Source organism: Rattus rattus, chromosome 3 (assembly GCF_011064425.1).
Source record: "Rattus rattus isolate New Zealand chromosome 3, Rrattus_CSIRO_v1, whole genome shotgun sequence".
Classification (NCBI taxonomy): Eukaryota; Metazoa; Chordata; class Mammalia; order Rodentia; family Muridae; genus Rattus; species Rattus rattus.
The window spans coordinates 192,513,949-192,540,245 of NC_046156.1; the positions used below are offsets into that span (position 1 = coordinate 192,513,949).

Consider the following 26,297-nt stretch of genomic DNA (forward strand, 5'->3'; position numbering starts at 1 on the left):
AGCAAGGTCAAAAGGCCCTGGCCTTAGCAACTGTCACCACTGTCGCCTCTGTTCTTAAGGCACACCGTCTAAATAAAAAGTTTGAAGTCCAGGGTGGTGAGCAGCCGACATCTTTGAAACCTCACCTGCCGAGGTAGCGGCTCACTTCCAGGCTACCCGAGGGATGTGTCTCTCTGTAACTTTGAACAGTGGTGCTTCAAAGTCGATTGTAATATTAAGAGCAAGAAGCCCTATTTCACTAAAGCACTGTCTATTCACTGAGAATTAAATTTGGGTTTCACCAGTGCTAACACAGTGAGAGTTTTAAGCCTGTTCAGAATAAGGTGAAGCAAGTCCCATTTTGAAAAAAAGAATGTAGATGAGGATGAGTTCTGAGATACATCTGATGGTACAGTAAGTCATTTTTATTTTTTATTCTTGGATCTAGGAAATACAAGCTATTGCATAATTTATAAACAGAGCATAAAACGCTCAAACTATCTTCTATGTGGACTTTCAGTGGCAGCCTTTCCGACTTTAAAAAACTGTAGAACAGGATTATGAAACAGATGAGACCAAACCTGAGCAAACGCCATTTCCTTCCATAAAGCTCTGTGTCTTAGAGAGTTAAATGGAAGTTTGCAAACATGGAGCGTCATGGAGCCTCATACAGCCTAAGGCCTCTCTCCCTTGGATGCAGGAACCTGAAATGGTGTCTCAGTTGTGACACCCTGAATTACATAGATGTATTAGCCACACCAAGCTTCCATTCTTTCAGACACACTGTTCATTTCCAGCTCATCATCCTGTTTCTTGACAGCACTCACTCAACTCAAGAAGCACCCAGACTCCTCTCATCAACGTTAAGAACATACACTTCGGGCGTTATGTTCGCTCAGGAGCGCCTCTAACTGCTGCCAACATCTGTAGTTCTTTCCATGAATCTTCTGGGTCCGAATGAGTGGCCCTCCCACCAGCTGGAAGACAAGCTCTTCAGGGAAGCAGCGGGGCAGTCTACAGCCGCTAGTAAGAACTCTGTTACTTCACAGTTACTTCAAGGCTACGGATAACATACTCTTTTAACTGTAGACAGAGTTGTAAATAAGATACCCACGGTTGTCCAGCCTGTCATTTACCACTAAATGGATAGGAAGAGATGTGCTTAACGCAAGGAACGAAGAAAAACAAACCTTAGAGCTTGTAGATAACAGATCCCAGAAGAGAATGGGAAACCCTGGGAGCAGGCCAGTCAGCTTAAAAATGGCAGCTTCCAATAATTTTGCTACAGACAGAAATCTTGTAAACATGCAAACTCTGTCTGCATTTGGTGAAAATGGCATAAAACTGGGCCGTAACAAAATGAATCAAATACCATTTATCTACTTAAGTTGATATGTTTACCAGTTAAAATAATAAATGCAAACTTTACAGAATGCTGGCTGTACCTACAGTCCCTGCTAAAAAAAAGATACTGTTTGAACTGCACTTAAATATTATTGATAATCAGATACATTAAGGGCTACATGTGATCTGAGAAAACATAGCATAATATTTCATAAGCAAGAGGCGCCAAGGCTCCGAGAAGCTATGGACTTTGCTGGGGGCTCCACAGGAGAGAGAACGTGCTCAGAGAGGTACGGCCAAAGGCTGCACAGAGGTGAGAGGAGACAGGGCGTAGTCAGGGTAGCTCAGACCCAGGCTACAGAGTTACAAAATGAGCACTTCTGGACAGTTACTACTAACCAACGTTTTCTTTCCACTTCTTTTGTATTGCCTACAAAGAAATTTCATGAATTTTCCTATTTCCATCTCAGTCCAACGACAAGAACAGCAACTTCTTACTTTAGTGAAATGACTTTACTCAGATGAGATATTTCATAAGGTATACTAATATTATGGGGAAACTTATTAATACTATTAGGATTATTTCTGGGGAAATGACCAGTCCATTGAAATCGTGTATTTTCTGGGGCGGATTGCTGAATGAGAAGCTGACTGTATGTGACACTTCTGGATCAGTAGCTTTGTCACAACTGGAAGGAAAAATAACCCTCATATGTCAATTTACATTTTCTTAAGATTAGCAGAAGTAAAACTTATAAATGCGATGAACTATTCATTTTCAGCTGCCATCGCTAATAGTGTTAGACTCACAATGGGATGAGGCCATTTATGTAGTATTCACGATTTCTTTTTAAGCTTAAAATTAAAAAAAAAAAAAACCAACAACTTAAATTTACGTGCATGTGTGAATCTTCCTGAGCATCTCCACAGTTACCACATAAGTCAGATGAAGGTATGGGGTCCTTCCGAGTTGGAGTAACAGGGTTAGAGGGGTTCATGAACCCCCAGAGAGGGTGATGGGAACTAAATTAAGGTCCTCCCTAGGAGCGGCAAAAGTGTGCGTTTAACTGTGGAGCTCCCTGCTATTTGTAAAAAAGTATTTTAAAAACGACATTTATTTTTATTAATCCAAATAATGTTTTATTAATTCAGATAACTGAACTTTCACAAAGTAAGCATAGACAAAACAAATCCTTAAAAATCTCAAAGTTCTGTGCTTTAGTTCAAACAACTGATAACACTCTAAACAAGATTATGTTTCTATGGGCTGGGAGAGTAGCCAGTTCGTGGAAGAGCGGAAGCTGCACGTATGTCAGTGTGAGGGAGCGGTGTGTGGAAGGCTGTGCTGCAGCTTCTCTGCAACCTGAGCAGAGAGAGACGAGGGTGTTAGGGGACTTCCCAGGCATCCCTGAGGCAATCAGGAAATGTCAGTTTGGGTGCTGGGTAAAGGGAAAATTGGTAAAGCTCTCAGCCTGCAAGGCCACGTGTATGTATCTGATTTTATGGCCATAAATTTGCCCAGCACAAGTGTACTTACCAATCGGAAGATGTATTAAGTGCAGCATAACAAGGCACTCAGAAACTCTGGAGCTGTCCTATGATAACAGGTTGGTTTTCAATGCTTTTACGGCATGGTAAGTTAACATGCTGGCATTAGGGAATACTAGATGTTAAACTACACTGATGACCATGAAATTAAAAATGTAAGAAACACTTAAATCCGCTAACATGTCACTGGACATTCTTATTTATATACAAACTTCTTTACTATACAAAGGCTTTCATGGTGCTACCTCCAAGTCTTCAATTTTAAAAAGTACGGGATGAAAATCTTAGTTTAAAAATTCTCACAGTGCTACTAAGATCTGTGACTGAAGTGAAAGAGAAAATATCAACATTGATTATCCACAAAGCCAGAAGTTCAGTGTGAAACTCACTCTAAAACCCTTTCAGAAAAAATAAATATATATGCAAACATTCATTAAAAACTGCCATAATACACATATATGCAAGTATTGCATACACTGGACATAGTAGAAATCAGTTGTAATGAGGACTTTGCTGTTACCGCACAGAGAGCCCTGTGTTTGAGGTATCGCCTAAGATATGCCAATGTGGCCCATTTGTAGATCAACCCAGCATCTACCCTAATAGTCTGGACCAGCACAGAATCTCCCTGCCAGACTTTCTAGTAAGCTAGATGATTGTTTTAAAAACAGGGCTGTTTTAATTGTTGTAAAATCATGGGAGGCAAGTGCCAGAAACAAGCATTTCATAAAACAATGACACTGTTATAAATACTTTCATTATTATCTTCCTGTAGATCCCACTCATTTAAAAACTTACTATTTAAGATCAGTAAAGCGGTTTTATCCTCAGTGATGTTATTTAAAAAGTCTAGAGGTTTAAAACAATAGTGAAGAGCTTCACTATTCCATACATTACAGAGTACATAAAGCTATTCAGTATCAAGAGCGAATCACTACCGCCGAGGCAGCTTTACCACTGGAAGGCAGACATGACTCAGGAGCTGCCATGTAGATTACTCCTTTGATCGCAGGAAAGCCTCGTGCTAATTAACTTACCGAGAGACAGCTAGACACCGAGACACAAACAGCCAAAGTGATGTGCTGTGAGTGCACACACATCTAGACTTGGGACAAGCTGTCAAGTAAGGAGATGGGTTTAATACAGACGGGCAGGGAGGGAAGGGCCCCAGGAGGTGAAAAACGTCTTTATGGAAGAGGCTGGGATTTTTCTGCAAAGCGTAATTATATAGCAATTCCAAGGAAGGTTCAATACTTCAAAAAACTGAATTCTTCAATTTCCTGAGTTAGGCCCAAGACTCTGTTACTTTTTGGTGACTTCAGAACGGTTAGGGGAAGAACGCTTTTCCTTTTTTCTCTTCTTTTTTTCCTTTTTGTGATGCTTTCCTTTTTTGGATTTGTTCTTTTTTTCCTTTTTCTTTTCTTTTTTCTGATACTTCTGTTTCTTTTGTTTTGAAGAGTCCTCTTCAGTGGTGCTGGAGTTAGACCTGTGGGCAAGAACACAGCGTGACTGGCGCTGCAGTTAGGACTGGAGTCTTCAGCTGCACAGGACCTGAGCTGCCTCAAGTCTTGGGAGAGGAGGAGTAAACACAGATACTAAAAAGTTGCTTTCTAGTCTCGTTAAATGCAGCATTCGGTTTTCCCTGCTTACTCACAATTGCCGATGAAGCTACGGTCTCCATTCTGCTCGACACTAGGGAATTAAGGTCCATTTCTGGGCCTGTCGCAGGCTTGCAGACTGTGCTGCCTACCCTTCAGAATCTGACAGAGGAAACTGAAGTGGAGCTCGCTGACCTCATGCAGACAACCCACTCGTGTATGTAAAAACTTGTTAGCATGTTCTCTTAAGTCACAAAAGGATGCAATTATGGCTCCGTATAAAGAGGATCCTAATTGTTCTTCAGTGTGAATGAGTAAGAGCTAAAAATTAACAAAATAAAAGCACTCCTGTAATTCCTGTGATTTTTCATGATAATGAACTTGCTCTTCCTGCTTGCAGAGTGATAGAAATGAGCACTTGTATTTCCAAGTGATTTTTATTAGCTATAGAAAGGGAGGTTTTAAAATGAATACTTTCATGTAGGTGAAGGAGGACGATTTATTACTATATTCTTCTAATATTTTAACATGAAATTGAGAGGGAGCACCCATAGAATTTCCTTCCCTCATCTGGGCATGTGGAGTCAGAGTGGGGACTAAAAAATAAAAAAGAAAAAGGTCATCTTTTCAGATCTCATCATGTAAAGTACAGCATTTTACCTATGTCCAAACTAAAAATATATGTGACAACACAGAAGCTGAGTTAATTTAAGATGCAGCAGGCATCTTAAAAGTTAGTCCATACAAGTAATATTATGTGGACTGAGCGGGTTGTATTTATATATTTAGGAGTCTATTTATCATCTATCATCTATCATCTATCTATCTATCTATCTATCTATCTATCTATCTATCTATCATCTATCTATGTATCCACATAAAAATATAATATTTGAAAGCTTAAAAAGAAGAAGCCTTAAATTTGAGAGTGAGTGGAGGGGTGTATGGGGGGTTGGAAGGAAAAGGGAAGGGGGAAATTATGAAATTATGTTGTGGCGGTTTGAATATGCTTGGCCCAGGGAGGGTCACTATTTGGATGTGTAGCCTTGTTGGAGTAGGTGTGACCTTGTTGGAGGAAGTGTGTCACAGTGGGCATGGGCTTTAAAACCGTTGTCCTAGCTCCTTGGAAACCAGTCTTCTCCTAGCTGCCTTTGGAATAGGAGGTGGAACTCTCAGCTCCTCCCGCACCATGCCTGCCTGAACATTGCCATGCTCCCACCTTGATGATAACAGACTGAACTTCTGAACCTGTAAGCCAGCCCCAGTTAAATGTTCTCCTTTATAAAACTTGCCTTGTCACAGTGCCTGTTCACAGCAATGAAACCCTAACTAAGACATACGTCTTAGATAAAAAACTGTTTAAAAGCTAGCTCCACAATGTAAATATTAGGATTATAACCCAAACTAAGAAACTGCAGAACAGACATAGGGGCAAAAGTGAACTTGTAAGCCTGCAGGGTTCAGGGTCTCTGTCCCTGACCCCAAGCGTCCCTCACGTCTTTCTTTTTATCTTGCTGGCCTACTTATTTGCATTCACACGCGTTCTTATAGGCCTGTGCATTTTTCTTTAGTTGTTTTGGTCCTGGATTCTTAGGTTTAAGGCAAAACTAAGTTTGAGAATAGCACACTATTAGGTAGCTATCTCTACATGCATGAAGAAGTGTGGGTTTCAGGGCCTAAGGCTTGGCATAGACAGGTCTGAATGTGTGTGTGTGTGTGTGTGTGTGTGTGTGTGTGTGTGTGTGTGTGTATGCATATGTGTGTATATATGGGTATACCCATATGTTATATGGACACACAAATATATCAGAACCTGAAACACAATATAGCCTTGTGTTTCCTGTAAGCAATCCAGCCTTTTGCGTTAGCAGAAATAATAATACACCAGTCAGAAACCTGAGCTCTATGCTCCTAGTATAGACTATTTAACTCCCAACACTTGAAAGTGAGCTGTTTTCTACAATTTACAAATTTTCTGATGTATTAAAATATACATAACCAAGTACATTATAAAATTATAAACAGGCAACACCTGATTAAAAAGAAATTCTGAGAGAATAAAGTCCAGACCAGCCCTTACTATGATCAAGGGCTTAAAACATGTCTACTTATTTTAGTATGAATAAGACTGCTTATTGAATTTGACCAATTTCTTTAATGAGTCATTAAAAGTCTTACCAGACTAAATATCCAAAAATGACTAGTGAGGGTTGTGAAAGTTCTGAAAAGTCTGGGCTTATAAAATTCTATTAAATTCCATTAGTATATTAATTAATTTATTAGTCATGGTATTGATAGGAGAATATGGGTATTTAGAACCCAATTTTAAGATGAGCACAAACTATAAGTGAAGAATTTAGATGTGTACCCAGCTAAGATCAGCTCTTGTTATCAAGGCAACGTGCAGAATACAAATGTACAAGAGGAAGGGGTGTAGTTACTGCTCAGGACCTGATCTGCTCCAGAGAACATGGGACTGAGCGGTGACTTCATTTCTGATTCCTATTTTCTAATGTAGAGGTTACTTGCTATTTTACTAAACTAAACATCTCGCTCTCATACAGAAAGCACTGACAATAAGCACTCATTAACAGGACTCCATGGAAAATGAAATTTGTAATCCTTGCTCAGCTAACAGCTTCCAGTTTTCTTTTCCAGCAAGTAAATAATCCATTAAAATGTACCTTTTCCTCTTTTTTTTCAATTTAATTTTCTCCCTGCTTTTTTCCTTTTTCTTCTCTTCTTCTTCATTTATTCCTGTAAGGAAGAAGGTAAGGGGGAAAACCAAGTCACTACGAGTCCTTGTCCTAGAATGCTGTGTGTGTGCACGCACGGATTTTAGTTTATAGCTTAGAAGGACAAAGACAACAAAGACAGGAGTAAGAAGTAAAAGCCACCAAAGGCCTCCTAGATGGCTTCTTTCATGAATGGTAAAAATAATGTAATGGTAAGATCTTCAGCTAGGATACCCTGGAAGATTCCACTAGCACATAAACCTTGTCTTAACAAATTTAAGGATGAGATCCTATTAGGCACCTTGTTGACTGCAATGAAATTAGTACCGAGAGGAAAACAGGAACATTTACAAAAATCAAACAACAGACCCATGACCCAACTTCTGTGTCATAGAGGAAGAGGAGCCAAAGAAACATGAACATGAAAAGCACACATGCAATGGGCTTCGGCTGGAGCAGCTAAGGAGGAAGTTCATGGTATTAAGCATCTGAGGTAGCCCAAAAAGACAGACTCTGAGACAGCCCCGCTGGCCTCCTCTCACTGAGCTGCTTCTCTTACCCTAGGTGGGAATGACACAAAACTTACTGTTTAAAGCTCTCTAAAGTGTACGTAATCGTGTAAACTTCATGTTTATGCCACTACAATAACAAGGCTTTTATACTCAAGACTATAAAACGAAAGAGAGAGATGCTCCTTTTACAGCCAACTGCGGCTGGATTTTGTTTTGCTTTAAAGTAATATAAAAGCTTCTTACATTAATCTTTTAATGGTTTTAAATGTTACTTTTGCTTATGTGACTGTATACCTGTATGCCTTGTGTGTACATGCTGTGGAAGCCAGAGGAGGTGGACTTACAAGCTGCTGTGAGCTTCCTGAGGTGGGAGCTGAACTCAGTTCCCCTGGAACCACAGGAAGCCCTCTTAACTGCTGAGCCATCTCTCCCACTCTCCCACCCGCTTCGGTAAACCTTGGTGAGAGTATGTCCAAAAGCAGAAAAGAAATTCCTGAGGCTTCTATATTGGCAGACTTAGGATTCTTGCTTGCCTATGCCTAGGATTCTTTGTGTTCTTACTATTGCTAGCAAGTTACCGATTGTCTAAAATCTCTGCTATTTGTCAGTGGGACCTGACAATCCAATGTTTGTGCTATACCTGTGTAATGGGCATCAGACGAGGAAAAAGCAAAAACGCCAACTATGGACTCAGGCTGACTTGCCTCCTGGTCTCATAACTGATTACTGATCTGTCAATGACTTCCATCAAGGCGGATGTTCTCACCTATGCTGTAGCCCTCGCATGCAACAGGAAAGGCACCTCTGTGAGGAGCAGTTACATAAGCGTGCGGTGACTCAGAAGAGGACAATGGAGAGAAGCCACGGCTTACTTTTCTCCTGCAGAGCCTGAAGCTTGTTCAGCTCCTCGCTTTCTTCGTCACTGTCCTCACTGCTTGTGCTGCTGACGTCCAACACAATGTCCCTTTTGGGGTCTACTCGAAGAAAATTGCGGCACTCGAAAGTCAGATGACCAGCTAAATAAGGAAAACAAGAAGGAAAAAACTACATCCGCATCTGTGCTCTTTGTTTCGCTACGCCACAGTAGGCAACCGAGTACGTTCAGTAACACCAAAGCCTAACTTGTGTTCGGTGAAGGTGGTTTAGTATTATTCCCTATGTGTTTTGAGTGAATACGCTCTTCCAGCAGAACTTTTCCCATCTTCGTTGGAACTTTTTTTTAAATTGGATATTTTCTTTATTTACATTTCAAATGTTATCCCCTTTCCCAGTTTTCCCCTCCGGAAACCCCCATCCCACCCCGCTTCCCCCGGGCTTCTATGAGGGTGCTCCCCACCCCCGCCACCCCACCCAGGGTAAATAACAGCATCCTCTTATACAAGAAACTTTATATTTGATCTCCTCCCTGCAGCTTTTCCTCCTCAGCTTGACTATTAACTCATGCAGTTACAGCTATCATCTAAGTTGCCACAACGGGTAAGCATCAACCCCTTTAAAGGATTCAAAAACTAATATTTAAATTCTGATATCAGTTTGCTTAAAATTGTTCTAGTAAGGAAGCTTCGATAATTGTTCACTGTGATGGCTATTGCTGATTTGATCTCGAGAGGATCGAGGCTCACCTGAAAACAAGTCTCTTGCCTGCTCTGAGGGCTTGGATTAGGTTAGCGGAAGTGGGAAGGCTCACCCTACACGTGGGTAGCAGCATTCCTTGGGCTGGATCCTGGACTGAACAGAGAGGGTACAAAGGGGCCGACAAGATGGTTCAGTGGGTAAAGCCATTTGCTCCTACTGAGCCTGACGATATAAGTTCCATCCCTGGGACCCACACAGTGGAAGAAGAGAACAAACTGCTCAAGTTTTCCTTTGGTGTCCACATGTTGCCCTGGCACGTAAGTGATCACACACACACATCTAAAGCAGAAAGTCAGCTTAGCAACGACATTCCTGACTGTGGATACAATGTGACCAGCTGCCTCAGCACCTGCTGCCATGACTTCTCTGCCAGGATGAACGGCACCTCAAAACTGTGAGCCTAAAGAAACCCGTCTTCCTGTAAGTATGCTTCCTGGCTGGGACTCTGTCACAGCAACCAGAGAGCTAACTAGGGAAAGCATTTACTGTGTATTTTAGATATTTACAAATGCCATTTACAAGAACAGAACTACTGTCTGCACCATGTCATCCACATGTTAACAATTTTTCACACTCACCTGGAATATTTTAAGGGAAACACAGGCATGAAAGCACTCGAGCACGAGAGAGAGGGGGGGGGGGAAGGGAGAGTGTTTGAGTGATTCTATTAAACCTTCTGGAAGCTCTGCCTCGGTCCCATCCTGTCCTGTCGTCTAAAGTACTTACAGAGCTGGGATTACAGGTGTGGGTCACTATGCCTGTGGTTTATATGGCACAATGGACTGACCTCACAACTTAGTGCTCGCTGGGCAAATGATCTACTAGTAGAGCTATAGCGGCAGCCTCTGGAAGACTGCTTTTGAATAGCGATTTCTCAGCGCTGGAGAAATAGTTCCTGTCTCAATGCAAACGGTACAGTTTGTTCCTTACACTTGCAGGGTACAGATTGGATGCCACGTCCTTATTGTTCTCACCTTGTAATTGCTGTTTTGCAGGTTCTCAAACACGAGTGGTCTTGCTAATTTCCCTAAGTGGTTAAGTGAAATTTTCCTAATTTCTGCCTCACAGGTGGGACAGGGATCCTGGCTTTATGTAAGAGGCTCTGCTCTAGGCATCCTGCCACATCAGGGCTCTAGGGCTTAACTGCACACATTCTGATGGCATTCAGTGAATGTGTGACTCCCTGTGCATCCAGCACGCGCCCTCTACTTTCCCTTTAAGACCCTTTGCATGCCAGCAGTGGGGTGGTGGCCTTTCCTTCTTTTGAGTTAGGTTTCTTGGGTTTGATTCTGTTATTATCACATTATTTCCCTCCAGTGCACTTAGCACAGACACGAGGGCTTTGCACTGTAGGCTGGCTTGCTATCGGGACCAGAATTCCTGATGCAATCTCACTTTAGTCAAGTTAGCTTTATGCCCAAATGCCTGGCACTGAAATCAACATGTAAGAAAATGCTAAGGAGTCCCCACAGCTGGTCTGGCTTCACATTAATACAGTGACGTGGTAAATTGCTCGTGACACTGCAATGGAGATTGTATTTTGTCTGTTGCTGTTGTTTTTCTTACTAGGTGTAAGTGAAAGACGCTTAGGATATCATTGTGTCTCCAACTATTTGTCTCCCTGTGGCTTCTTTTCTAAATCGACTCTCAGATGATGAATGGTAAAGAGTTAGTAGAACGTAAGGGGCTGGGGAGTTAGCTCAGTGACAAAGCACTTGCCATTTGATTTGACTGTGAGGATCAGAGTTTGGATCCTCTAAAACTATAGCCATTGTTAAAAACAAAACAAAAAGGTCAGGTGGGCATGGTGGCCAGCTGTAGTCCTCTGACACCAGACACGGGGGATCCCTGGGGCTGGCTGAGTAGAGTAGCCAAATCATCAGACTCCTAGTTAGTGACAGGTGGGGTTCAGTACGGCACACCCCAAATGTGGGTTGTGCCTTCCCATAAGTTGTTGGGATGCAAGACAAGGGAAAAAGGTGCTAGCCTACAGAACTTCTCTCTCCGCCACACACATCCTCCATCTTGCTTTGCCTGAAGGTGAGCTCAGAGACAACAGAGCCCAGGAGACCATGAGCTAAGGAGACGCAATCCCTCCCATCCTGTTGTCTCCTCAGGCATTCTATCACGGTGACCAGATAAGGAACAGTGCAATGGCTAACTGGACGCTGAGTGCCCGCCCAGTCTCTCACCGAGGGGGAGGTCAGCAGCCAGCTGAAGCAAGTGCCCTCCTAAACGTGAAGTAATATTATTTATATGTAAAAATCACACTCAAAGAGAATCAATAGACACAAAATGAAACACCCCAAACCACCAAGCTTTCAGAATAAAGCCTAAGAGTAAGTCTTCGCCATTTTGGGTTTGTCAATAGACTCTTAAATGTGACTCCACAACATACAGCACCAAAGAGAAAAAGATAAAACTTAATTTAATCGAACTTAATTTTCTCTTGCAAAGAGCACAGGAAAGGGAAAGATAACTTAGAGAATGAGAAAAATACTTATAAGTATGTTACGTCTACTAACTGCATGTAAGGAACAACTAAAACTCAATGAAAACATGACATAGTCTTTTTTTTTTTTTTTCTTTTCTTTTCTTTTTTTTCTGAGCTGGGGACCAAACCCAGGGCCTTGCACTTGCTGGGCAAGTGCTCTACCACTGAGCTAAATCCCCAACCCCATGACAGTCTTTAAAAAATGTCGAGACGAATATCTTCAGAAAAGAAATACAAATGTCCAAAAAAATATATGAGCAGCTGCTCCAAGTTATTGCAGAAAAGCAAACCAAAATAATATGGAAATAAACTTCACAGCTTCAGTATGGTTAATATTCTCTTTGTAAATGTGTATGTAACCTTCATTCTATACCGACAACTAGTTCTTTGCTCTCTGGACACTGAGTATCACAGAATTAAATTCATGTCTGAGTTCTAGTTATTCTTGTTGTGTGCTTGTACATCTGCACCAAGGTGTGCATACAGAGGTCAGGGGGTAACTATGCAGAGTCAGGTCTTTCCTTCTGCTTTATGTGCATTGTGGGGATGGTCAGACTGCTACGGCTTGAGTGGGGGGCATGTTATCCATCGAGACGTCTTGGGGCCCAGTCTGGACACTTTGTAGGCTTAGTGCAGTCTGGGTTCAGTCTCACAAGTTCCCCAACTTCAGATGTGAATCATGAATATAGCCTACTCACAAAGACTGCTCAAAGTAAAGTCACAGGGTTCCCAAAAGTTCCTCAGATCCAGTAATTCACTGCAATGGCTGACTCAGTGGAAGGAAGCAGATAACTTAACATTTGCACTTTATTATGAGGTACTCAGCTCACGAGTAGCTAAAAGGAAGATATGCACAGGGAAAATCTGGGTGTGTCTGTGGGCGTGGCCCCTTTCTGGGTGTTCCATCTTCCCAGAACATCCATATATTTATAAGCCTATAAGTTCTTAGAAACTAGTCGTTTAGGGTTGTCTATGGATTTCCATTGGACAGGCATGTTTAATTAAATTGCTGACCCTGGGTGATTGATGTCACCTGTATGTACTCTCCCTTCCCTGAGGGCTGGTTTCAACATTCTAAATATCCATGTTGTCCTCTGGCCACAGTGTCCAGATTGAGTTCACTAAGAGTCATAAGAAAAACCCAGGTTTGACTGGAAAACATTTGCTGTGAGTAACAAAAGATGATGCTGCCATTAGCTTTTCACTTGGGAAATCTGAGGGTTTTCACCCCATCTGTATTTGGAACTGGGGAAAATGGTCAGATATTCTCATCAACACCCATCCATAGATTTCATCAAATTGTAAAAGTAATAAATGCCAGTGAGGATGAGGGAACATGGGAAGCCCTATTTATTATTAGTAAGAATATAAAGTATAGTCAGTGTGCAAAAGTTAGGGGCTTCTCAAAAAGTCCACAAGGCAATTCAGTAATTCTACTCCTAAGAATATTTCTACAGAAATGAAACATATATACTGAGAAAGGTTAAGATTTTACAGTTGATACGTGTGGTGGTTTGAATAGGAATGGCCCTGGTAGATCCATGTGAATTCATGGCCTGTGGGATGATGTCACAGGGGAGGCAGGTACAAGATAGAAGGAGGCCTGTCATTGGATGAGAAGGAAGGATGGGCGGGAGAAAAGTTTGAAGGAAAAGGAGGAGACTGGAACGGAAAGGAAGAAGAGACAGGAGGGAGAGGGAGAGAAGCTGTGGCAGGACAATATGGCAGGTGATGTTAAGATTCAGCTCTGTGTATTTACAGGTTGTTATAAATGTTCTTAAGGGATGGCTGGTACTGGGCTTTGTATGTTTAGGTGGGCAATTGTATCTTATCAATCGGATCAAAGGATATTGTGTTGTGTGTTCTTTCATGTGTAGATTTAAGTGTAATGGAGTGTGGGGCGGCTGGTCTAGGCCACCATGGAGCTGGGATGTGTGTTTTTGGCATGGAAACCTGCCTTGGGAACTAGATAGGCAGAGAAATTGCTGTCAGGTTCAGAGAGAGGCCTTTGGCAGTGTGATAGTGGATGGAGCAGAGCAGGTGAGACGCTTTGCTGACTGAAAATTAAGATACCCAACAGATATCTTGGGGCACCATGGTGCCAGACCTAAGCAAGGTAAAAGACAATCTTACATTTTTTATTTTTTATATTTTTACAACAATGGTCCATAGGGAGTGCCAAAATTAGGGTGTGTGGCCTTGTTGGAGTAGGTGTGGAGGAAGGGTGTCTTTGTCGGGGAGGGGTTTGAGGTCTTAGAATCTCAAGTCAGTTCTCTCCTTCTGCTGCCTTTGGATCAAGATGTGGAACTCTGGGCTCCCTCCAGCACCAGGTCTGCATGCACACTGACATGCTTTTCATGGTGAGAATAATGGATTAAGCCTCTGAAACTGTAAGCCAGCCCCAATTAAATATTTTATGCCCTTGGTCATGGTGCCCCAATTAAATGCTTTCCTTTATAAGAGTTGCTGTGGTCTATGTAGCAGATGAGTGGTTTGGTCTTCAGGGGGGTCCCCCAACAACTGGAGCAGGGGCTGTCCCTGAGTCTGTTGCCTGCCTGCCTATGGATCCCCCACCCCTAAATGGACTGCCTGCCTTGGCTGGCCTCAGTGGGAAGCCAAACAAAAGAGAAGGTAGAATGGGGGAGGACTTGCATGAGGGGTACTGGGAGGAGAGGAGTGGCTGATACAGGGTGTTAGTAAGTAAATAAATTTAATAATAATAGAAAAGAGTCGCTGTGGTCATGGTGTCTCTTCACAGCAATAGAAACCCTCACTAAGGCAATATATTTTGCCACTATAGCAAGTAAGAAAACAGAGAGCACCACACAGCATGAAATCTGGTAGCTAGAGTTTGAACTCCACTCTCCTACCCTGTAGGAAGAGCCCATACTTTAGTTTCCTAATATGCAACAGTCACAGCCCACGAACAGTAAGGACCTACTATGGCGAGCCAGCGACCTGAAGTCATTACTCAGCACAAGCGCACTAAGTACTCAGCAACCTGTATGAGGTTAGGTACTTGTGGTGGTTTGAATAGGCTTGGCCCCCATAGATTCCTGTGTTTGAATGCTTGGCCATAGGGAGTGACACTATTAGGAGGTGTGGCCTTGTTGAAGGAAGTGTGCCACTGTGGGGGTGGGCTTTGAGGTCTCTCAAGCCCATTCCAGTACAGAAGCTAGCTTCCTCCTGGCTGCCTGCAGAAGCTAGCCTCCTCCTGGCTACCTGCAGAAGCTAGCCTCCTCCTGGCTGCCTTTGGATAAAGAACATGGAACTCTTGGCTCTTCCATCACCATGTCTGCCTTCAAGCTACCATGCTTCCTGACATAATGATAATGGACTGAACTTCTGAAGCTGTAAGCCAGCCCCAATTAAATACTTGATGTATAAGAGTTGCCTTGGTCATGTGTCTCTTCACAGCAGTAAAAGTGTAATCAGTATAATACTGTAACTGTCATTTTGCAGAAAGAAAACCAAAGTACAGACTGGGTGAGCCACATGCCAACTACTGCACATCCAGTAAGTGCTGAGGCGGGCGCCCGAGTCATCTGTGCCAGAACCACCAGACGCATCAATATTCATAAGAATCAAGATCAAGAAACCTTCGCAGAGTCTAACTGTGGTCTGTGGTATTTGTTAGTAAGTTTTTTTTCTAATGACAAAGTTCATAAATCAATTTCTTGGTATTCTTTCTTTTTTTTTTTTTCCGGAGCTGGGAACCGAACCCAGGGCCTTGCGTTTGCTAGGCAAGCGCTCTACCACTGAGCTAAATCCCCAACCCCTTGGTATTCTTTCTTAAATCACCTGCATTTGCTAGAACATAACCCTTCGATGAACTGGGATATCCTAACAGTTCCGTGTAGCTGGCATGGATGTCAAACAACTTTAGAGACAGCAAGTGCTTCCAGGATAATTATTTATTGGTGAGGACTGTAGAGCTGCTTGACGTAAGCTCCAGGAATGCTGTTTACAGAATAAAATCACATTTGTGATACAGTACGCGATCACACAGGCTTGGGGTATACCTTCTATTCTATTAGATTAATCACACTGAACTTATCATTTAACTCAACAGTTTTTTGCCCATGAGCAGCATTCTGGAACCAATCAAATCCTTATTCAAAGGGATACATTCAGGAAACATTAAATAATCATTTCAATGCCTTTACCTCTTCATCCAGTATCCAGAAAGAGAGAGATACTATGTGTATATCATATATGTCTATATCATATACACATATATATATCTATATATAGGTATATATAGATATAGATATCACATACACATATATATCTATATATAGGTATATATAGATATAGATATCACATACAAAAATTATATACATATTTACATTTTTTAAAAAGATTTACCTATTCTATTTTTGGGGATGTGTGGCCTGCAAGCATGTATGTATGTGTACCATGTGCGTGTAGCAGTCAGAGAAGGATGCCTGATCTCTGGAACTAGAGTTTCAGATGGTTATGAGTTACCACATGGGTGCTGGGAATCGAACCCCTGTCCTCTAAAGGACAAGTGCCCTAAAGTACCTAGCCATCTCTCCAGCATCACATACTCTTCTTTATACATAGTCTTTTCCTTTTGTGTTTTCCATGATTTTAGTTCTATTTTCTCCAAACAGTCCACAGCCAACCTTAGTATCTCACAGCATCTTCTCTAATTACCACATATCGAGTCCAATACAAACCCTAGGAAGGGCTTGGGGCCACCCACAGAGGTCAGGATACCAAGCCATCCAGCCCCCAGGAAGCAATGGCCCCAGAAAACAATCACGGTAGACAGAATGTTGCTTTTCAGCACACTTACGGTAGCCACATTTTCTGCAGCCTGCTCGGACATTGTCCTTGTTGCAACCTGAAATACAATTGAAAAACATGTGGGGAAATACATATAAGTGAGAATAAGGACTTTATCATATGATTAAAAACCTAAGATAACCTTTTGTACTAAAATTCCTGGGAAAAACCTCTAATCTTAGCAACATTAGTATTTTAATGAACAGTCAACTCACTGAAAGTGAATTAGTTTACCCAAATCATTTGACCAATATTTTAAGAACATATTTTTTGCTAATTCAATAGGAACGCAGCACTAAAACTGAGAACTTAAACATTTTAGGAATCCCACAACATGGGGGAAAAGGATCATAGGATACTATGGCTTAATGTTGAAATGTAATTAATTTATGCTCAGCGTGTGTGTGTGTGTGTGTGTGTGTGTGTGTGTGTGTGTGTGTGTGTGTGTTTACATGCACTTACACATTAAGGTGCAACTAATGGGTTTTTTTTTGTCTTTCAGAAAAAATAATTCCATCTTTCTCAAGAAAATTGGTGAAATTCCATCTATAAAATTCACTGTAATCCTAAGGTATTAAAAAAACATTTAAATTCAGCACTTGAACTTTGCGACATGAAAACAAAGCAGTCACACATTCCAATTTGATAAAAGTTTACAAATATTTCTGTGTGATCAGTACATACAGAAGGTGTTGAAGATATAAACACTAGGAATGAATGAAAACTGATTTTTAAGATTGTGATAAAATACACATGAAAGAAGGATTTTAATAGCTTCAGATGTACAGTTCAGCAGAATGGAGAGCGGTCATAATGATGGACAGTTCTCAGGGTGAGTAACTCCACTCACTAAACATGTGCATTTCTCAAATCTCAGTCACTCTAGTCTACCTTCTATTAGTCTACTCGTCCTTTGTAAAAGTCTGACACAATGTTTTCAAGAATCTAGCATAGGCTAGCAGGCACCAGAATTGTATTCTCTTTTATGGTTGAATATTCCTTTGAATGTCACAATGAATCTTATCTTCTACCAGTGGCTTCTGTGAAGTCATGAGAGGCCCATGGAGCATCCTTCTATTCTCTGAGGAAGGGGGTGTCATGTTCTAAGTCTTTCAAGTGGAGCGAGCTATCATTCCCCATGTAAGACTATATAGAAAATGTAGAGAACGGATAGAAAACAGCAGTAATTGTAAGTAAAAGTAATTCTTAAACTATTTCTTTACCATGATAAAACTGAAACACTAGTTAGTTCTTCCTACTTCTAGTTAGGGAAAAATAATACACTCGATGAGCTGTTATGGTAAATATATCCTATAACATTTTATGTTTGAACAGCTCTACTGCTGCTGACAATCTCAGAGAACCCTGGGAGAGCACACACAGCATGCCTCTAATACTGGAACTTTCTTGGAAATTCCACAGCACAGACGTTTGCAACATTTCCCTACTGTCAGTTAGCCTCTGAGTGACAGCTAGCCTCTGAGTGACAGCTCACCTTTCTGGTATCACTCATTACCCTGTGACATCTTCCTAAGAACTCACTAGTTACAGTTCTTCTGAAGCCTGCTTTCACCTCAAATTCTATTGTCACTTTCAAATATTTACATATTTAAATTAGAAAGGGCATCCTTGCTGAAGTTTTTAAGCATCTTGTACTGGTCCCTTCCCTATAGACTCTGTGTCTCCACTTTGCCCAGTGAGAATCCACACACCAAGTTAACAGGATTCACAGTGGAATAAAACTGGATTAATCTAATCTAAGGCTTCTCCATTATGAAAATAACTGCACATTGACAATAAAAGCTCAGAGAATACGGGTCAGTGTTAAGTTTGTTTCCATAGAAACCACAGATGTTGAATAAACTGCTTCATGCACCATTATTACTTCTGCAACAGACTAAGAGACAGGTGTAAAACTGTCTCGCTTCAGCCTGTGCTAGAACTGAACTCATTCTTCACGTGCTTTGGAGTTTTAGAAGGGACAGAATATAATATTTCTCTCAGGTTAACAGAGACAAAACTTTTTATGACAAAAGAACTAAGCAAATTTCCCTACAAGACACTCCCTCACTGGCCTTTGGCTGAATTAAGATCCCAGCTTCATTTGTAGTTATTTGCAAGATGGCCAGTGAGACCAATACAAAAAAGACCTGAAAAAAAGTGATATAGTCATAGCTCTCTCTGTTGCCAAAATCTAGCATCTGTAACCTCAACATTTGGGAGGCTGAGGCAGGAGGGTCGTGAGTTCAAGTCTAGTCTGGCCTGCATACATTGAGACCAGTTTGGGCTACCTGAGACGCTATTTGTGGGAGGGGGCGGGGCCCATCTTCCGAGGCACTGACGGGGGTGACAGGTTGCTCAGTTTGGTTCGCTTCACCTTTTTCTGTGAGCATTGCTGGCGAGGTTTTTCTTCGATTCTCCTTGGCATCTTTCTTTTGCAGCTTAATCAATAGTTTCTGTTGTTCAGACAAGGACTCTAGTTGGAGCAGTGGTACTGAAAAGTCCTTGTGAACCTGATTAACAAAGCCGCACTGTGAGGCCCCTTCCCCAAGCAGAGATCCCCTCTCCCTCCCACGTGCAGGGGCTTGATGTTCCTGGTTTATTTACCACTACGCTGGCTTAGGCTGGCCAGTGATGCCTGCCCCTTCAAGTTCTCCTTTATAATCAGGACCTACAATCAGAAGGTTACCTCAGAAGCATAAAATAGGACCAGGTTGTGTGTGTGTGTGTTGGGAGAGGGGGTAGAAGACAGTGGGCAAACTCAAAAACTTGAAAGTTTGTGAAACAATGCTTGTAACTCCCAGAAAGGGAATACTCCCCAGCACATTCTAGAGAACAACCAATGGCTACTAGGGAAAAGGCACCGAAACATGGGCCAGACAGTGTAAGGAAAAAGAAATAGGAATTAATCTAAAACACGTAGAAGATGCCCACTTTTCTTTATATGTGAGATGCCCATTGAAAACGGTACCAGGATTCTTTGACCTATCAGAGGAGCACAGGTTGAAAGGCTTGAAGAGGCTGTTGAATGGACATGCTCTGGAAGGGTCAGTGGGGTGTAAATTAGCTTCACACCAAGTCAACCACAAGGGCTTAATTCAGCAACCCCATGCCTGGGAACTCATACAGTTAGTTCACTTGCACAAATGCAAAACAACTATGTATAAAATTAACCACAGCAACAGTAACTTTAAGAACAGAAAGAGTTTAAATATAAGTAGAATACTGTATAAATTATGGTTTGAAGGAAATGAGGCCAGTATTTAATGAAGGGTAACAATCTCTAACATACAGAAAGAAGAAACTATAGCAGAACTATCTGTGGTGTTGCATTTATATACAAGGAAATTGAACTTTACTTTCTATTTCTTCTCTTCTATAGTCTATCATACCTATTCACAAATTCTTTAAACATTTTTGTTTGCAGGCCTTTTAGTATATGTAAATTGTATTTTAGTAAAGCAGTTGGCAAGGAAAAAAAGCAAACAACAGGAAGGGAGAAAAGGATTAGGGAAGAACAAGGCTGAGGCAGGAGGATCACAAGCTGTGGGGGTTACATAGTGGAAACATTGTTTCAAAACCTGGACCAGCAGGGCTGAAAGGAACGGAAGGAGGAAACATGAAGAGATTCTCTTGGCTGCTCTGTCAAAAAAATAAGGAGAAAACATCGGATTTGACATACATGCAGTTTGTACACTGCCAATCATTCCCAAGACAAAAATTAATTAATTTTGAGAGAAGATGTATAGAGCTGGCTGGCCAGTAACTTACTCTGCAGGATAGTTGGGCTTCACTGATAGTTGGGATAGCACTGTTCATGTCTCTAGCTCTCCATAGCTGAGATTCTAGCATGTATCCCACACGAGGCTCAAAGTCGACCTCCAACATGGAAAACTGTCAGGTTCCAAGGCCACCCTCCCCCCAACCCCCGCCACCTCAGCACAGGCTGGACATTCAAACATTCCTCAGAAACCTTGTTTCTACTTGCCAGGAAAAGCCATTACTTTCTTATCTACTCCTACAGACATGTCGTTTCTCTCCATCTCCCCTCCTCCCCCCCAGGCAATCACCAGAAATGCCATCTACTTCTCCATAACTTCAACAAGCCCCCCCTCCAACAGATAAGGGCCCCAACTAGTTCCCAGGCTGTTACAGCTAACTTGTCCACCCCCCTCCCTACCTCCTAACCCTTGCCCCCTCAACATAACCCCTTATAACTGGCAGGACTCTCCAACCATTTTTGCTACCTTCTCTGTCCCCACATCCTTGGCAGTCGGCTTCTCTGTGTCCTTGAGAGGTCGCCCAGGCAGACTCTCCCACATGCCTCTGGCTATTCTATTCTCCCTCTCTTATCTATAAAAACCTTTTCCCATAATCACAGAGCAGCCGTTTAGGTGGTTTCTTTACTGAGCCCCTCAAATGCCATATCAGCGATGAGTAGAACTTAGTTTCCTATTTTTATTGTCTGCCTAATACTCTGTAGAAATAATAATTTAATTCCAAAAGTAAGCAGTTAAAGCAACTAAGCTTTCTCTGCATCACTTAGCAACTGTATCACTTCTGCCAAGGGTGCCTTCTTTTCACTTTTAATATGGTAATTCAGTAAGAGAGTGTTGGATTTGTCACAAGGTTTCCCTTTGATAATCTTATCACTTAAGTTAACATACTTTGGGGGCTCCTTTAGTAGAATAGTAACTATTGAGGTTTCTTTCTTTCTTTTTTAAATATAGGAGTAGGGCTGCCTGTATAAAACACAGTTCTGTCCTGTGAAAGTTGAATGGGAAAATAAAATTCCCAAGTGTTTAACCCTTCTACTGGTTTATACTAACAGTTGTAGATATACTCTCCTTTAGGGTCTTACATGGAGTAATGAAACTAAAATAGAAAACAAACAAACAAACCAGAAATTAGACATTTCTCACAGATTAAAAAGCTAACTGAATTTCTTGAAAGAGGGCCTGTTGTATAGTTTAAAATGCCTTCTTAATCATTTGAACTCTAAAAGAGAGATAAAACCAATCCAGTTAGAATCCCTTAAGCTACTGATATGAAATAGCTGATTTAGGCAAACATATAAAACTCTCCCATTTGCCTCACAAAATAATCTATGAGAAAAAGCTAAGATGGACGTGTAATGCCCACCAATCAGAGACTGCAGCTAGAGCAGTTAGCTTGAGGCCCGCCTGCTGTATTGTGAGTTTCAGGCAGATCTGAGCTTCACAGAGCAAGGAGTTACAGGGACAAGTTAGAAAGATCTGAAGTCTCCTTCAAAAACATGTTACAACTGCCTCCAAGTAAGAGATGAACAGCAGTCTGTGGTCTTTCCCAAGCCTAAGATCCCTAACCTCCCTCTTTGATTTGCTTCAAATCAATGAGACCTTAACTGGGGCCAGGTACCCATAAGTCCTGGTATATAATCTATTGTCTAATGAAACAGAATCAAGATTTCCAGCACTGGATTGTGGTTGTCATAAATGAGCTATAAATCCTGTAAATGGGTATAACTCTGAACTGGTATTAGAAAGGCCATAAAAATGAATGAAGCTCCTCGCTTCAAGAAGCTACCTCGTACTGGATTCCCTAGAGTAGTGTACATGTAGCTGTACTGTAGGACAGACTGTGTTGGGCAACATGAGAAACAGCATATAGTTTTGTTCATAAGCATAAAAAAGTGGCAGACAGGTGGAAATCTAAGGCAGTTGTGCAATGGTCTCCAAGTAAGATGAGGACACCAATAATGAAGGGATGACAAAGAGAGGTCAGAAAGGAGTTCAAGTCAGGTGGCTTTCTTTTCCCCTGTCACTGGAGAATACATAAGAAGGGCAGGAAAAGGTAGAAGAGAATTGGGTCATGCTCAGAGGTACACACACCATTCTTGCACAGAAGGGAACTCAAATGTTTTAGAAGCTTGAAGAAATTCACGATACTGCCTCCCTAGTTATGGGGACAAGGAAAGAGCCTATGAAAGGTTAAGTGGCTTAAAGAGTATTACAAAATCCACAGATTGCTGTCTGCCCCTCAGGAATGATAGAATCAGACCTGATTCGTGAACATTGTTCCAGCAGCCATGTGAGAGAGAAAAGAAGTTACCTATAGTAAGGCTGAGGAATGAGGAAAATTGGCTATGGTATGACTTCCTTCTTCTGTTATGACATAGGTGCTTCAGCAATATGCTGAAGGGATGTGAGACTGGAATGTTGACTTAGCTACTGTCATCCTCGTCCCTGGCTACACGGACTTCACTGAGAGACGGAAAAAGGCCAGTTTTTGCACCATCCTGCTCAGTAACACACATGGCCACTTGGGCCAGGTCAACTCTTGACGGAGAATGGTGACTTACTGACACGAGTGCAACAGCTGAGCTAAACTGAACAACTGTTAGGAAGCAAAGAAATGTTGCAAAGAAAGTAAACCTCACCGAACCCTATGCTCAATGCCGTTTGTCAAATAACTAAGTGTCTAAGTTTTTTTCTACGGTCTTCAGTATCTCATTGTTACCTACATAATGGTTTAAGCTGGCATACAATACTGAGGGAACGGCGGTGGAAGCACGTGACCACAGAAGCAGACAAGGCTGGTGGTTTGTGAAAAGCAGCCTCATTACTCTATAGTTATACCTTATAATAACCAGGCGCGGAGTCACCCCAAGCTGGATCCATCACACCTAAAATAAAAGAGCATGACACAATACTTGTCCTTCTTGATGATCACCTCAATGGAGCCCCATTTTCCTTCCATGCGGCGTCTGGATCGATCATCCAAGAAATTACCTTAACACCTTCTGTGTCTGCATTTTCTAAAGCAGTGGCATTGTGCATTTGAGCCACCTGTCAAGCCTATTATCCTGATTTTTTTTTGGTGGGTTTAAGCAGTTTATGTAAGTCGTTCCATCTAGCTTAATGACACAAATTATTATTATGCTTTGAAACATTATTTTGAATTGAAAGGTTAACATGTTTTTTTTTTGTTTTTTTTTTTAACACTGGTTTCAAGTTTAAGAGCATCTCAAACAAAGCTGGAAGAAAAGTCCTTTTTGTCCCTTTCCTTAAGGAGCACATTCTCATTCCTAAAGTTTTACGGTGTGCCTCCTGGGGTGCTCATAGCACATGGGTGCTCAGAGCACCTGCTCGAATAATGAACAGTGATAGCAGGCCAACTCTGGGTGCAGTTGTGTGATGCAGAGGTCACCGGAGCCTCTCAAAGTGCCTAGACAAGTACTGTGCAGGCTCATTTTTCTCTTCTATCCCCTTAAACGCTCTTATTCCTAGGCTCTAGTCACGTCTTCCCTTCACACATCACCCACTGTGTTCATACAGTTCCTCATGTGTTATCCCTTTATTGCTATAATAAGTGTTGTTTTGATTCTGACTTTTTGCCTAGTATCTGTTTACTCCCATGCTGTGTATTGGCCACTTCCATTCCTGTGTCAGACCCACCTTAACACAAGCTCCAGGCTGACCTCATCGCCGCCTCTCATCTCTGATCTTGAGGGATGTCTGCCCAGTTATGGAGCCTTCTCAATGAGCTAATGTCAAGAACCAGGTTCCACCATTTCCACCTCAACAAAGCAATCAATTCTTAATGATTCTACCACCACCAACACACCTACAAGTTAGCTGCTTCTCTTAATGGGACCACTTCCTCAATGGTAACATAATCCAGCAGAAACACTCTTAAGCACCAACAGTTCTCTAAGGTAACTAACTCTCCTCCAGGTTACTGAATCCTAAAAATGTAATTTTTCTTAAATCTGTTAAGTGGTTGCCTGCTGTCTACTAACATCCTAACACTTTGTTTTTGCTTGTAAGGTCCTTCTGTCACAGGAAATCTATTGTGCCATGGATACGTTGGAGAACGCATTTGTATGCGTAGTGGGGAAGAGCTTGGATAACCTACATTAGCTCTTGGTTTCTCCCTCTGTGAAGTGAGAATAGCATCAGCTATCTCACAGTAGTGGTTATTAAAGGAAAAAAAAATACAATGTTTGACATAGTATCAGGTATGTGGGTTACATAGTAAAAGTTAAGATACTTTGTGTTATCTTTTTAGTTAATTTCTCATTTCTCTCAGGTTAGCTGATGGTTAGCTCTTCTATTTTCTCTTCCTTTCTATATCTGCTCCCTCTCCCTGCAGGTTCCCTGCCCTCTCACATTTTTTTGTCCCCCCCTCCCCCGGCCCCATCCCAGGAGCTGAGGACTGAACCCAGGGCCTTGCACTTGCTAGACAAGCATTCTACCACTGAGCTAAATCCCCAAACCCTCTCATATTTCTTTAGCTCTCATCTGGAACATCCGTGATTTGTCCTCTCTGAATCCTGTTAGGTGTCCTAACTGTTTTTGCTTGCCGCAGCATTAGTTCCACTTTCTGCAAATTCCTCCTGTTCCCTGTTGAGTCCTAAGAGAGCAAGGGTGTCTTCTATCATGCTCGCCACCATACACATAATAAAGAACATACAGTCATCTCTCTTCTCACAGTTCCAGGTGTGCTCCTTTGCAAACTGCAGAAATTAGGAAAGCAGACCCACCCCCACCCTGCAACCGCGGGCTCTAGAATAAAGTTCAGAAAAGGCTGCCACAGAACAAAACCAGGGGTCAAACAGTAGCGGGAAGAGGTAGTTTTTAAAGCAAAGTTGGGGCTTCATAAATATTTTCAGGGTCTTTCCTACAGTACTATGCATTGTGAATCTTGGAGATGTAAGGTGGGTATATCTCTTAAAAACACCCGCCCGATAATAGGGCTTTTGCAGAAACACATTCTGACAAGGCCGGCTTGGGGAAGTTCTTGAGGCTCCCCAGTAAACTGGAGCCGCAAACAAAAACATCCCCGGAGCCCAGTGTGCCGTGTCTAGGTTAGAAACCTCTGAACACCAAAGTGGAACCTACAAAAGAATCTTTGATACAATTCAAGGAAGCGCCTTCTTGAAACTGAGAGGGAAACTGAGGCCCCAGAAGGGCACAGCAACCGGCCTACAGCTACACTGTAACTAAAGGCTGGAAGAGCTAGGATAAGCCCCAGGTGCACTTCTTGACTGGATGACTTTCACTACAATGTACATAGCCACCTGGATTCGCCAAAAGTTCACTCTTCGAATTTTATTTTGAAATTCAGTGAAAGTTACAGTCTTACGGGCAACTTGTCCCCTTAGGCCTACAGTTCTCATTGTCACCAACTCTCTTGTCCCTCTTACAATACACTTTCCCTGTAATCCTGTGCAGTTTGGGCTTGCACAGGAATGACAGAGATGATCTTTCCCAGCCCTCTTTGAACTTGTAGTGTAAACTTTTTCATGTAAATCAACCGATTCTAAATTTTCAGGCCTTCGCCTGAATCCCCAAGTGCTCCCTGCCACCCCCGGTCCTGGACTCCCCTGCTCGCCTCATTCCTCTGGAGTGAGAGAGCCCTGCGGTTGATCTTCACCTGGGACTGCCATGATGCAGGTGAGTGGGGTCACCGGAGTCCTGAGCTTTCGAGATCGCGTTAGGTTCAGGTCCTTAGCGAGGACAACGCACTAGCAGAGGGATCTCTCCCACCCGGTCACTACAACTTCACAGGGCAGGAGAAGGCCGGATGCACATCCAGGGTTGGCGGAACTAAGAAGCTGCGGACCCAGTTTCCAGGGGTGTCCTACCGCGGAGCACAC

At 42.2% G+C, this 26,297-nt stretch overlaps 1 protein-coding gene across 1 annotated transcript; it reads right to left on the minus strand.

Annotated features, from left to right (window-relative positions):
- Positions 1 to 2,436: 2,436 nt before the first annotated feature.
- Srek1ip1 (SREK1 interacting protein 1) lies at positions 2,437 to 26,258 on the minus strand. Its single transcript, XM_032898942.1, has 5 exons — positions 26,075 to 26,258; positions 16,668 to 16,715; positions 8,589 to 8,732; positions 7,154 to 7,226; positions 2,437 to 4,357 (listed from the first exon to the last, which is right to left on the minus strand). The coding sequence occupies exons 1-5, from the start codon at positions 26,085 to 26,087 to the stop codon at positions 4,174 to 4,176; spliced, it is 462 nt and encodes a 153-aa protein (XP_032754833.1). The 5' UTR covers positions 26,088 to 26,258; the 3' UTR covers positions 2,437 to 4,173.
- Between the last annotated feature and the right edge of the window lie 39 nt (positions 26,259 to 26,297).

Bases quoted from the DNA above. Each gene is read 5' to 3' on its own strand.
- Srek1ip1 (XM_032898942.1), bottom strand. The intron at 8,733-16,667 runs GTAAGTGTGCTG...TTCCTTATTTAG, and splicing joins CTGCAGAAAATGTGGCTACC to CTGGTCATCTGACTTTCGAG. The intron at 4,358-7,153 runs GTACATTTTAAT...TCTTGCCCACAG, and splicing joins TTGAAAAAAAAGAGGAAAAG to GTCTAACTCCAGCACCACTG.